The 14,767-nt window shown below is 47.9% G+C and overlaps 1 protein-coding gene across 1 annotated transcript in view; it reads left to right on the forward strand.

Moving 5' to 3' along the window:
• Window positions 1-14,767, forward strand: part of FERMT3 (FERM domain containing kindlin 3) — a 152,259-nt gene that overhangs the window by 86,739 nt on the left and 50,753 nt on the right. The window contains exon 8 of the mRNA XM_063944942.1: window positions 9,789-9,920. Coding sequence (XP_063801012.1) covers window positions 9,789-9,920 — 132 coding nt within the window. The remainder of the gene's footprint in view (window positions 1-9,788; window positions 9,921-14,767) is intronic.

The raw sequence follows: 14,767 nt of genomic DNA on the forward strand, positions 1-14,767 counted from the left end.
TACGCTTCCTATCGGCAAACTTCTTATACCTGGATGAGGCTTTAAGCAGGGCTGCGCGGACGTTCCTCCAGTTATTTGAAAACTGACGCAAGGTGACATCCACTGCTGGAACAGAAGTTGCGGGAAGCGGTTGGAATTCTGGGACTTTAGGGTGGAATCCATAATTAATGAAGAATGGTGTAGAAGAAGATGAGGAATGGTATTGATTGTTATGGCTGAACTCGGCCCAAGGAAGGAGTTGAACCCAGTCATCTTGAGAGGAAGACACATATATACGGAGGAAGGCCTCCAAGTCCTGATTCACCCTCTCGGTTTGACCATTGGTCTGAGGATGGTAAGCCGTGGAAAACTTTAACTTGACTTGGAGGGCTTGACACAAACTTCGCCAAAATTTGGCTACAAATTGTACTCCACGATCCGAGATGATCTCTTCAGGAAGACCGTGAAGTCGGAAGATCTCTTGTATAAATACTTGAGCCAACTTGGAAGCTGACGGAAGACCGGTGAGAGGGATGAAATGTGCCATCTTGGTGAACCGGTCAACTACCACCCAGATGGTATTAAACTTGTTGCAGATAGGTAGATCGGACACAAAGTCCATCGACAAATGGGTCCATGGTCGACAGGGAACAGATAATGGAACCAGTTGCCACGCAGGCGACTGGCGGGAGACTTTGTGTTGGGCACACTTTGGGCAGGAGGCAATAAATTCCATAACGTCCTTCTTCAGAGTTGGCCACCAGTAGGACCTAGAAATAAATTCAAGGGTTTTCTGAATGCCTGTATGTCCAGCAAAACGGGAAGCATGGGCCCAATGCATGAGCTTCTTCCTTAGAACTGGCTTAACAAAACTTTTCCCTGGTGGAGGCGTAGAGTCCATCCCTACCGTGGAGAATGCCAACGGATTAATAATAGGATGCTTGTCTGCAGACTCGGACTCATTTTCTTGCTCCCATGAGCGGGAAAGGGCATCGGCCTTACGATTCTGAGAACCTGGACAGAACTGGAGTTTAAAGTCAACCTAGAGAAGAAAAGTGCCCATCTGGCCTGACGAGGATTCAGACATTGTGCGCCTTTGAGATATAAAAGATTTTTGTTGTCGGTAAGTATGGTGATTGAGTGGGAAGCTCCCTCCAACAGGTATCTCCACTCCTCCAGAGCGAGCTTGATGGCCAGCAACTCCTGATCGCCAATGGCATAGTTGCGCTCAGCTGGGGAGAACTTCCGGGAGAAGAAACTGCAAGGATGTAGATGTCCATCTTTGGCCCTCTGGGATAACACTGCTCCTACTCCAACGGAGGAGGCATCTACCTCTAAGATAAAAGGAGAGTCGGTGTCGGGCTGTTTCAGAACTGGTGCAGAGATGAACCGTTGCTTCAGAAGGTGAAAGGCCTGCGTAGCTTCCTCGGACAACTTGGACAGATTAGCACCTTTCTTGGTTAATGCAGTGATAGGCGCCACAATGGTGGAAAAGTCTCGTATAAATTTTCTATAATAATTGGCGAACCCTAAGAACCTCTGGACCCCTTTGAGGGTTAAGAGTATAGGCCAATTCTGGATTGCTTGGAGTTTCTCAGGATCCATCTCTAGTCCGGAACCGGACACAATGTAACCTAGAAACGGAATGGTTTTAACTTCAAACACACACTTCTCCAATTTACAATAGAGGTGATTGACACGGAGACGGGAAAGAACCTCTTTTACCCAGAAACGATGATCTTCGAGATTATTAGCAAAGATGAGGATGTCATCTAGATAAACCACGACATGGCGGTACAAGATGTCCCTGAAGATCTCATTCACGAAGTGCTGAAAGACTGCTGGAGCGTTGCTCAATCCGAAGGGCATGACGAGGTACTCATAATGTCCGTCACGGGTGTTAAAGGCGGTCTTCCACTCGTCACCCTCACGGATTCGGATGAGATTGTAGGCACCCCTCAAGTCCAGCTTTGTGAAAATGGTTGTACCACTAACTCTATCAAAGAGCTCGGTAATCAGGGGTAAAGGGTATCGGTTCTTGACGGTAATGTCGTTCAGACCTCTGTAGTCGATGCACGGACGCAGACCACCGTCTTTCTTCTTAACGAAGAAGAAGCCTGCGCCGGCTGGAGAAGAAGATGGTCGGATGAAACCCTTCGCCAGGTTCTCTTTGATGTACTCTTCCATGGAGTGTGTCTCAGGCAGAGACAACGGATAAGTTCGGCCTCGCGGTGGAACCTTCCCTGGAATGAGGTCGATTGGGCAGTCCCATTCTCTATGAGGAGGAAGGATATCAGCAGAGGCTTTACTGAACACGTCCGTGAAGTCTTGATATGGAGGAGGCGGAACATCAGATGACCTGGGGAAGGAAGAACAAACAGGAAGAACTTTGGCTAAACAAGTCTCAGCACAGGGGGGACCCCATGCCAGTATTTGCGTAGTCATCCAGTCAATTGATGGGTTGTGGAGACGGAGCCATGGAAGGCCTAAAACCACTGGATGTGTGGCTCTTGGAATCACTAGAAAAGAAATATACTCAGAATGAAGAACTCCCACTCTCAGACGAACTGGAAGAGTCCTTAAGGAAATGACTGCGTCAAAAATCTTGCTGCCATCCACGGCAGTCAAAGAGATGGACGAGGACAGTCTCTCGGTGGGTAGGGACCACCGTTTAACATAAGCTTCGGTTATGAAATTCCCAGCTGCTCCGGAATCAAGGAGGGCAATGACGTTCCTGTAACGTTGAGCAATTTGGAGTGACACTGGGAGGTTACAATCATGAGGAGATGGAGAGGAGATCATTACTCCTAGCCGGCCCTCTCCTTGGCGAGCTAGGATCTGGAGTTTCCCGAACGTTTGGGACAGGCATTGATAGTGTGCGACGGAGCTGCACAGTAGAGACATAGAGACTCGGAGAGGCGTCTTCGGCGCTCAGCGGGAGATAGACGGGAACGACCAATTTGCATAGGCTCATCCTTGGATGGAGATGGTTGACGAGGAGGAGGAGCAGAAGATTTAGGAACGGATGATCTTCCTCGCTCGGTTGCTCTCTCTCTGAACCGTAGATCAACCTTCGTGCATAGTGAAATTAGCTCATCCAACTTAGAAGGCAAGTCTCTGGTAGCTAACTCATCTTTAATGCGTTCTGACAAGCCATGCCAGAATGCAGCATACAGGGCCTCGTCGTTCCAGGCCAGTTCAGATGCCAGGATTTTGAACTGTATAAGATACTGTCCCACAGTACGTGTTCCCTGGCGTAGACGGAGAATCTCAGATGAAGCAGAGGAAACCCGGCCCGGCTCGTCGAAGATGCGCCTGAATGATGCTACAAAGTCAGTATAGGAGGACAGCAGGGGATCAGACTTCTCCCATAACGGTGATGCCCAATCAAGGGCTGAGCCACTGAGGAGAGAAATAATATAAGCAACTTTGGTACGGTCACTGGGGAAGTTGCCAGATTGAAGCTCAAAATGGATTTCGCATTGGTTGAGAAATCCCCTGCGGAACCTTGGCGATCCGTCAAATTTTGCTGGCGTTGGAAGATGAAGACGTGGTATGGAAATGGGTAAGGTGGGTGGGGTTACAGCTGGAGTCACTGTGGTGGACGCACCAGACGTGCCAGGTCCACGGAGGGTCGTCTGAATTCCATCCAGCCGAGTAGAGAGATCCTGGAGACAGCGGATGATGTGACCTTGTGCAGCCTCCTGATGTTCGAGTCTGGCTGCCAGTTCTTGCATAGGTCTAGCCGCTTGATCCTGGTCTCCGGCTGGATTCATATGGTCAGTGCTTACTGTCACAACTGAGGGTTTAGGCTGACGGGAGGAAGCCTCAGTTGTAGGGGCTGGAATGAAGTTAAACTTAGATGGTTTAATCAGACCCCTGGACATGTAAGTGTGGAAGGAAACCCGAAGGTGTGACCATGACAAGCAGGTTAAAAGTCAAATGAAAGTTTATTAAACAGACTCCGTATAAACACAACAGCGTTCACAGTCAGTATTAGCAGTGGCAGATAATACAGTTCCTGGATCACTAAACCATAAAAGGTATAACAGGGCACTGGTAGGTTGCAGAACGGATGTTATAGTCCTTGGGTAGAATAACCTTACCAGGCCAGGCTGTAGTAGTGGAGACAACCGAGGAACACGCCAGTAGGTGTATGAGATGATGCTGGTAACTGGAATGCACTGTAGGAGTCACTGGACGGAACCAGCCAGATGGTGGAGACACGGAGTTAAAACTGAAAGATGCTAGGGAGCGTGGAAACAGATGAAATGAAGAGTGGTTACCGGTGGTAGTGGATACTGCTGGTAAGTAGAAATCCGCTGGGAGAACACCGGCTCTTTAAGGAAGCTGAATTCTGTTGGAAGCAGGTTGCTGGAAACAGATGGGTTAATAGCTGAAAGCTTGGAAGCTGGAAGCAAACGAAGTAATAGCTGAAAGCTGAATCAATCACAGAGGATTGCAAAGTCAGGCTGCACCGCAGGATGGAAAGCAGGTGCGGGTCTCTTTGTGGATGCTGGAGACAGGAGCTGGAACCTGGAGAAACAAGCCACAGGAGAGAGAGACTGGAACAAGGTATGACATTCAAAGCACTGACATCTATCTGGCCTAGACACAGGATACTTATACCTGCTGCTATGCAGGCATTGGCTGGGCAATTATGCAGATTCCAGAGACGGTGGATTGGAGGAATTGGAGCATGTGATCAAATCCAACATGGCTGCGCCCATGCTGGAACCTGGAGGGAAAACCTGGTTTGGAATGAAATATGCAAACATAGTGATAATGGCGGCGCCGGCCGCGGAGGGCAGGAGACGTCATATAACAGTTACATGCTGAGACACATGAAGGACAGCGGAGACTGTGGGAGGCATGATAAATCACTCTGAGAGCACGCAGCAATAACACAGGAATGGCGGTGGAGGCCGCAGAGGACGGGAGACGCCATGTTGGATTCAAACATGGCGTCGCTGTGGTAGTGTCTCAGAATGACAGGAGGGATGTGCAGAGTGTTGACACAGATGAGATCCGGATTTGGAACGCTGGGCCAGTCTCAGAAGACACCTAAACGGCAGGTAATGGCGTCCAGATACCCGGATCGTGACATGTAGTCCCTGAGCCATCACTGCCAACCTTCTGACACCATGTAGAGGTCACCTTAGCATTGCTGAAGCTTGTCTTTCATTGCAGAACTGCATGACCAACTTGGTGCCGGCCTGGGGGGCATCTGGGACACGGAACTGGTTGTCCAGACGTAATGTTCTCCAACCAGACGCATACTTCTACAGTAGTCATTTAATGTTTGGTGTTATTTTAAGTTGTGTTTGTTGTATATTTATATTACGTTACAGTAAGAATGGTCAATGTGCAGAGCAAGACCATCTTGGCTTTTATAGTCTGTAAATGTACTCACTGGGGTATATTTACTAAGATTCGTAATTTCCGAAAATAGGTCAAAGTTCAATCACGAATGACATCGACAGTGTAAAACTGCAACTTTTTGAATTGATTACGATGGATTTACTAAGCTGTCGTATTCGTATTTTTCTTTGCTTCCGATGTCGATGTCATTCGTTTTTTTTTACCTATTTTTACGGCAGTGATTAGCAAAACACTGCCGTTTTTTTTTACAATCAATCTCGGCCGGATCTGTGTGATCCGTGCTGGGGTTCTTATTTTTTTTTTTTTTAATTAAACAATGTAAAATCCCCCAAAAAAATGCGTGGGGTCCCCCCTCCTAAGCATAACCAGCCTCGGGCTCTTTGAGCCGATCCTGGTTGCAGAAATATGGGGGGAAAATTGACAGGGGTTCCCCCATATTTAAGCAACCAGCATCGGGCTCTGCGCCTGGTCCTGGTTCCAAAAATACGGGGGACAAAAAGAGTAGGGGTCCCCCGTATTTTTAAAACCAGCACCGGGCTCCACTAGCTGGACAGATAATGCCACAGCCGGGGGTCACTTTTATACAGTGCCCTGCGGCCGTGGCATCAAAAATCCAACTAGTCACCCCTGGCCGGGGTACCCTGGGGGAGTGGGGACCCCTTCAATCAAGGGGTCCCCCCCCCCCAGCCACCCAAGGGCCAGGGGTGAAGCCCGAGGCTGTCCCCCCCCATCCAATGGGCTGCGGATGGGGAGGCTGATAGCCATTTGTGATAATGAAAAGATATTGTTTTTAGTAGCAGTACTACAAGTCCCAGCAAGCCTCCCCCGCATGCTGGTACTTGGAGAACCACAAGTACCAGCATGCCGCGGAAAAACGGGCCCGCTGGTACCTGTAGTACTACCACTAAAAAAATACCCAAAAAAACACAAGACACACACACCGTGAAAGTATAATTTTATTACATACATACACACATACATACATACTTACCTTATGTTCTCACGCAGGTCGGTCCTCTTCTCCAGTAGAATCCAAGGGCTACCTGTTGAAGAAATTCTACTCACCAGATCCATGGGTCCAGGCTCCTCGGCAAATCCAGGGTTAATCCACGTACTTGAATAAATAAAAAAAAAACGGTGTCCCGACCACGAACTGAAAGGGGACCCATGTTTGCACATGGGTCACCTTCCCACGAATGCCAGAAACCCACTTTGACTTCTGTCTAAGTGGGTTTCTTCAGCCAATCAGGGAGTGCCACGTTGTAGCACTCTCCTGATCAGCTGTGTGCTGCTGTCCTCACTGACAGGCAGCACGCGGCAGTGTTACAATGTAGCGCCTATGCGCTACATTGTAACCAATGATGGGAACTTTCTGCCCTGCGGTTGACCTAAAGTGACGTCACCGCGGGGGAGGCTTGCTGGGACTTGTAGTACTGCTACTAAAAACAATATCTTTTATTTTACAACAAAGGCTATCAGCCCTCCCATCCGCAGCCCATTGGATGGGGGGGGACAGCCTCGGGCTTCACCCCTGGCCCTTGGGTGGCTGGGGGGGGGGACCCCTTGATTGAAGGGGTTCCCACTCCCCCAGGGTACCCCGGCCAGGGGTGACTAGTTGGATTTTTGATGCCACGGCCGCAGGGCGCTGTATAAAAGTGACCCCCGGCTGTGGCATTATCTGTCCAGCTAGTGGAGCCCGGTGCTGGTTTTAAAAATACGGGGGACCCCTACTCTTTTTGTCCCCCGTATTTTTGGGACCAGGACCGATGCTGGTTGCTTAAATATGGGGGAACCCCTGTCATTTTTCCCCCCATATTTCTGCAACCAGGATCGGCTCAAAGAGCCCGAGGCTGGTTATGCTTAGGAGGGGGGACCCCACGCAATTTTTTTGGCAAAAATAAGCACTTTCCCACCCCTTCCCACTGATATACATGCACGGATCTCATGGATCCCTGCATGCATCTCAAATCACGGAAAAAAAAAGCAGGTCTGTTTTTTTTTAGGACTTTTTTACGAGTTGTAATTTTTCACGGCAGTGTTTTGTGTTTTTTTGCTTTGCACTTCTTAGTAAATGACCGAGATTCATATCTAAACAGGCGTAATTTGACCGATGGTGTATTCATTCGTAATTTTTTACCTGAACTAGCAAAAAATTACGAATGCCCTCATCACTGCCGTGATTAGTGTTTAGTAAATGACCGAGATTAACCGAGATGACACTTTGAAGAAAAAACGGCATCTCGGTCAAAATCGGGAGCTTAGTAAATATACCCCACTGTCTTAGAAGTCCAATATGAGATGCAGATAGTATTGTTGGTATTGAGTTTCCTGCTGCTGCAGCTGGATAATATGTGTGACACGTGTGTCCGTTGTTATGTGGTCTGTTGTGGGAGATGCCTCTCCTTGAAGGTAACCATGGTAACCATTGCAAATATCAGACTAGACAATACAGAGATTAATACAGCCAAGCGCTTCAGCTTTAAACAATACTCAGGTCTGAAAATCGTTGTATATTTAATATTTTAAATTTTTTTCTTACTGTTAAGAACTATTATAAAGTTAAATGGTAAAAGAGCAATGAAAACAAACACTGAGTCACTATGTAAATCTAGGTTTTAATCCATCAGATCTCTTACAATGCACATGGAGCTTGCAAGTCTATGTAGCAGCTTTTGATGGGAGTTGGTTGGCAGATCATTATTTGGGTCAATAGTACGTCTCGTGTTATCAAGGGCTTGTCGGGATGGGACAAAGCCCACCTGGTCAGGATGGATGAGGGATAGAAGAAGGGGATTTAAACATAAGGACAATATTTTTGCGAAAAGTTTTAGGTCAGTGTTTAGAAGAGAGATAGGACGGTAGTTAGGGACCTGTTTACAGGGCCGTCTTTTCGTATGGGCTCAATAGGCTCTTGCCCAAGGGCCCCATGAGTATAAGGACTTTAGGCTGATAGCTGAGGGTCCCCTCTTTCCATGGGTACCAGATTTTTGAAAATCGGCCCTGGGGAACCGGAGATATCCGACTTGAAAGCAGTGGTCCCCATCCAAGCCTGTTAATTGCTTTTCCCAGCCAGATATCTCGGGTTCTGGCTAACTTAGTTTTTCTGAGGGTATAGTCCAAAAGCTGTGACTCTCCCGTTTCACTGGATATTAACAGCTTGGCTCTACTATGCCCAGAACCAGAGATATCAGCCTTCAAGCAGCTGGTCCCTGCTCCAGCTCCACACGCCTAATATGCAGTTTTAGATTTTTGTTGGTGAATTGCTCGGGCTCCTGAACTCTAATCCCCAAGTCCCCAGTATCTCCTGGAAGATGATACTCTCTAGTTTTTTATCCCATTCAAAGCTAAGAAATATATTTTCAGGAACTTGATATATCTGCAGTCAGGCAAGCTGCCCTCCCACTGGAAAATGATAAATATTAAGCCCACTCCACTATCCACCCCTTTTCTACGTATTAAACACCCCCTACCACCCAGGAAGTCATGTACCAGGGCTTCTTCATTCAGCCCAATGCCCCCTTCTACAGTTTAGCCCCATCTGTGCAGTAAAGGAGCAATTAGCAGAAATTACTGCTCCAGGTCCTACATGCTGAGCGGAAGATAGAACACCCCCTACCGCCCGCAGGACATCAAAGCTGCCGCTGATAGCACCCCCCACCCCTACCGCTGGAGGATGGATAGGGGGCCCAGTGCATTGCTGTGCCCAGGGGCCTACACTGCTGTTAAGACGGCCCTGCCTGTTTATGGTCTTTTCCTGGCTTGGGAATCATGGTTTTTAGTGTTTAGTAGTTTCATTGTGGAAGAAACTGCCTTTAAGGACTTTATTGAAAGCAGCGGTCATATGAGGGATTAGATGGCTCTCAAAAGTTTTGCAGTAGGAGAAAGGTAATCCGTCTGGTCTCGGGGCCTTGGAGGGCTTTTGAAGTTTAAGGGCAGCTGAAACCTTTTCAACAGTTATGAATTTACAAAGAGCACTAGAAGCAGATCATTATTTGAATGAGTGCATGTGGTAGAGAGGGCATACACTACAACATTTTTGATCAATGATTTGTGTTATCACGCAACAGAGGCCAGTCATAATCGTGCAAATCAGGCTCCACATTTATAATGTTTCTGTGTATGTTAAATACTGGCTGCTTTTGCATATTTTTTACAATGCAATTTAGATTTCAGTTTGTACATACATCACTCAAATCTAAATCTCTCTGCACATTTTACAACTGCCCCACCTACAGGGCAACCTAGTTTTGCCCAGGTACACAGTTACTTGCTTTTTTTTTTTTTTTTAACTTCCAATCAGAATCAGGCCCTAAATACCATTGTTGGGTATATTCAAATAACTTGCTGTTAAATGGGATGTGTAGGGGGATCTGAAAGTTATTTTAGTTATAATTGTTCTTAATTGGTTGTCCTCTTCATCCCCTCAGTATCATGTGAACAAACTGTCTGTAGTCTCTGATCCCATGCATATGGCCCAAGACCCCGCTCTCAAGGATCTGGATGAGGCATTATCACATCTGGAAGTAAAACTGGAGGCGTCTACTCAGAGTGAGGCCCTGGTAAGTCATACTCTCACATCCAGCCATGCCTGCTCACGGTACTTATGTATTATCTTAATATATATAAACAAAATGTCCTAACTGACTGATTCATCAACGGCCAGCCCAAACCCCTGGACCTAGAAACAGCAAATTTGGGAAGTATATTCCTTCAATGATTTAAGCACCCACTAAGCAGGGTTTTCTGTAAATTTGACCCCTAAGGGGGTAAATTTGACCCCTAAGGGGGTAAAAAGGGGTAAAATGTGTTTCCACAGGGAGCTCAAATTGATGAAGTAAAGGCATGCATCAAGGCTTCGTATCTGTGACCCCTCATATGGAATCTCTCTCTCAGGAAGAACATGGAGGTCAACTTGAGGGACAATGTTTCTGCTGGGCAATTCTCCTAAATCAGTGATATGGCTAACCTTGACACTCCAGCTGTTGTTGAACTACACATCAGTTTTAGCATGGCCAAATAACAAAACTGTAGCAGGGCATGCTGGGATATGTAGTTCAACAACAGCTGGAGTGTCAAGGTTAGCGATTACTGTCCTAAATCCTACTCAAAATAGGGGACAGTGCGTATCCTGAGTCTGAGGGAAGAGTTACCATCCCTGCAGGCCTGGGCTCAGTGGTGACAACCCTAGCTGATTTTACAGCCAGGATATACCGATATCTCTGATATCAAAAAGAAGTTCAAGACTGACTGTGCGAGAATGCCATTCTGACCCCCATAACAACAAGGCTACTGTCATTCATCACACTCTATTTCAGTAGTTTGAAGGGAAATGGAGTACAGGTCTGTGGACTCAGTGGTGCAAATGGATAACCCGGTCCACTACCCTGTGGAGTTCCTCAACTCTCCTGGCCTCCCATCCCACAAGCTTCTCCTCAAAGTGAGAGTTCAAGTGATGTTGCTGCGGAACCTCAACCTGCTCAAACTCTGCAATGACACCGGGGTATGAGTGAAGGCCCTCCACAGGAACGTCATCAAAGCCACAGTGTTCACCGGCTGTGCTTGAGGGTAGTTGTTTATACCTCGCATAGCACTCATACCATCAGAGTACCCCTTTGAGTTCAAGAGGCTGTAGTTCCCCCTAAAGGTCTGCTTTACAATGACCATCAACAAGTTCTAGGGGCAGTCGCTGAAGGTGGCAGGGATTGACTTGAGAGAGGACTGCTTCTCACATGAGCAGTTCTACATGGCTTGCTCTATTGTGAGCTCACTCAGTAGACTGGTGATCCTAGCACCTGAGGGGAGAACCACCAATGTGGTTTACAAAGAGATCCTTAAGTCAGTGGTTTCCAAACTTTTTTGAATCACGGCGCCCTAGAATATCAGATTTTTTTTTCACGGCACCCTTAGGCCAAAAATTTCTTATTGAGACATTTAGAAATAAATATTACATTAAGTAGATCGCGTTTATAGGTCATCCTTAGGGTCAGTTGTGTGGTGAGGAACAAGATTTGCTTCTGTTTGCCCACATATTTTATGACTGGCAGCCACCAGCACTGGTTTTGCCTATTATATTGACCATTAATAGTTTGAATTGGTCCTGGACCACCAACCCAGGGCACCCCTGCAAGTGTCCTGAGGCACCCCAGGGAGCCACGGCACACAGTTTGGGAACCTCTGCCTTAAGTAGAGAAAAAAAATAAGAATTTACTTACCGATAATTCTATTTCTCGTAGTCCGTAGTGGATGCTGGGAACTCCGTAAGGACCATGGGGAATAGCGGCTCCGCAGGAGACTGGGCACAAAAGTAAAGCTTTAGGACTATCTGGTGTGCACTGGCTCCTCCCCCTATGACCCTCCTCCAAGCCTCAGTTAGGATACTGTGCCCGGACGAGCGTACACAATAAGGAAGGATTTTGAATCCCGGGTAAGACTCATACCAGCCACACCAATCACACCGTACAACCTGTGATCTGAACCCAGTTAACAGCATGATAACAGAGGAGCCTCTGAAAAGATGGCTCACAACAATAATAACCCAATTTTTGTAACAATAACTATGTACAAGTATTGCAGACAATCCGCACTTGGGATGGGCGCCCAGCATCCACTACGGACTACGAGAAATAGAATTATCGGTAAGTAAATTCTTATTTTCTCTGACGTCCTAGTGGATGCTGGGAACTCCGTAAGGACCATGGGGATTATACCAAAGCTCCCAAACGGGCGGGAGAGTGCGGATGACTCTGCAGCACCGAATGAGAGAACTCCAGGTCCTCCTCAGCCAGGGTATCAAATTTGTAGAATTTAGCAAACGTGTTTGCCCATTACCAAGTAGCTGCTCGGCAAAGTTGTAAAGCCGAGACCCCTCGGGCAGCCGCCCAAGATGAGCCCACCTTCCTTGTGGAATGGGCTTTTACAGATTTTTGCTGTGGCAGGCCTGCCACAGAATGTGCAAGCTGAATTGTACTACAAATCCAACGAGCAATAGTCTGCTTAGAAGCAGGAGCACCCAGCTTGTTGGGTGCATACAGGATAAACAGCAAGTCAGATTTCCTGACTCCAGCCGTCCTGGAACATATATTTTCAGGGCCCTGACTACGTCCAGCAACTTGGAGTCCTCCAAGTCCCTAGTAGCTGCAGGTACCACAATAGGCTGGTTCAAGTGAAACGCTGAAACCACCTTAGGGAGAAATTGAGGACGAGTCCTCAATTCCGCCCTGTCCGAATGGAAAATCAGATAAGGGCTTTTACAGGATAAAGCCGTCAATTCTGACACGCGCCTGGCCGAAGCCAGGGCCAACAGCATGACCACTTTCCATGTGAGATGTTTTAAATCCACAGATTTAAGTGGTTCAAACCAATGTGATTTGAGGAACCCCAAAACTACATTGAGATCCCAAGGTGCCACTGGAGGCACAAAAGGAGGCTGTATATGCAGCACTCCCTTGACAAATGTAACTGAAGCCAGATCTTTCTGGAAGAAAATCGACAGGGCCGAAATTTGAACCTTAATGGACCCCAATTTGAGGCCCATAGACACTCCTGTTTGCAGGAAATGCAGGAATCGACCCAGTTGAAATTCCTCCGTTGGGGCCTTCCTGGCCTCGCACCACGCAACATATTTTCGCCAAATGCGGTGATAATGTTTTGCGGTCACATCCCTCCTGGCTTTGATCAGGGTAGGGATGACTTCCTCCGGAATGCCTTTTTTCTTTAGGATCCGGCGTTCAACCGCCATGCCGTCAAACGCAGCCGCGGTAAGTCTTGAAACAGACAGGGTCCTTGCTGGAGCAGGTCCCTTCTTAGAGGCAGAGGCCACGGGTCCTCTGTGAGCATCTCTTGAAGTTCCGGGTACCAAGTCCTTCTTGGCCCAACCCGGAGCCACGAGTATAGTTCTTACTCCTCTCCGTCTTATAATTCTCAGTACCTTGGGTATGAGAGGCAGAGGAGGGAACACATACACCGACTGGTACACCCACGGTGTTACCAGAGCGTCCACAGCTATTGCCTGAGGGTCCCTTGACCTGGTGCAATACCTGTCCTGTTGAGGCGGGACGCCATCATGTCCACCATTGGTTTTTCCCAACGGTTCACAATCATGTGGAAGACTTCTGGATGAAGTCCCCACTCTCCCGGGTGGAGGTCGTGTCCACTCCCGGAATGAACACTGCTGACAGTGCTATTACATGATTTTCCGCCCAGCAAAGAATCCTTGCAGCTTCTGCCATTGCCCTCCTGCTTCTTGTGCCGCCCTGTCTGTTTACGTGGGCGACTGCCGTGATGTTGTCCGACTGGAACAGCACCGGCTGACCTTGAAGCAGAGGTCTTGCTTGGCTTAGAGCATTGTAAATGGCCCTTAACTCCAGAATATTTATGTGAAGTGATGTCTCCAGGCTTGACCTCAAGCCCTTGAATTTTCTTCCCTGTGTGACTGCTCCCCAGCCTCGCAGGCTGGCATCTGTGGTCACCAGGACCCAGTCCTGAATGCCGAATCTGCGGCCCTCTAGAAGATGAGCACTCTGCAACCACCACAGGAGAGACACCCTTGTCCTTGGGGACAGGGTTATCCGCTGATGCATCTGAAGATGCGATCCGGACCATTTGTCCCGCAGATCCCACTGGAATGTTCTTGCGTGGAATCTGCCAAATGGGATTGCTTCGTAGGAAGCCACCATTTTTCCCAGGACCCTTGTGCATTGATGCACTGAGACTTGGCCTGGTGTTAGGAGGTTTCTGACTAGCTCGGATAACTCCCCGGCTTTCTCTTTCTGGACTGTGTCCAGGATCATCCCTAGGAATAGAAGACGTGTCGTCGGGATCAGCTGCGATTTTGGGATATTGAGAATCCAACCGTGCTGCCGCAGCACTACTTGCGATAGTGCTAACCCGACTACCAACTGTTCCCTGGATCTCGCCCTTATCAGGAGATCGTCCAAGTAAGGGATAATTAAAAACTCCTTTCCTTCGGAGGAGTATCAACATTTCGGCCATTACATTAGTAAAGACCCGGGGTGCCGTGGACAATCCAAACGGCAGCGTCTGAAACTGATAGTGGCAGTTCTGTACCACAAACCTGAGGTACCCTTGATGAGAAGGGTAAATTGGGACATGGAGGTAAGCATCCTTGATGTCCAGAGACACCATATAATCCCCTTCTTCCAGGTTCGCGATCACTGCTCTGAGTGACTCCATCTTGAATTTGAACCTCTGTATGTAAGTGTTCAAAGATTTTGGATTTACAATAGGTCTCACCGAGCCGTCTGGCTTCGGTATCACCAACAGCGTGGAATAATACCCCTTTCCCTGTTGCAGGGGGGGAACCTTGATTATCACCTGCTGAGAATACAGCTTGTGAATGGCTTCCAATACCGCCTCCCTGTCGGAGGGAGACGTCGGTAAAGCAGAC

Source organism: Pseudophryne corroboree, chromosome 11 (genome assembly GCF_028390025.1).
Source record: "Pseudophryne corroboree isolate aPseCor3 chromosome 11, aPseCor3.hap2, whole genome shotgun sequence".
NCBI classification, from domain to species: Eukaryota; Metazoa; Chordata; class Amphibia; order Anura; family Myobatrachidae; genus Pseudophryne; species Pseudophryne corroboree.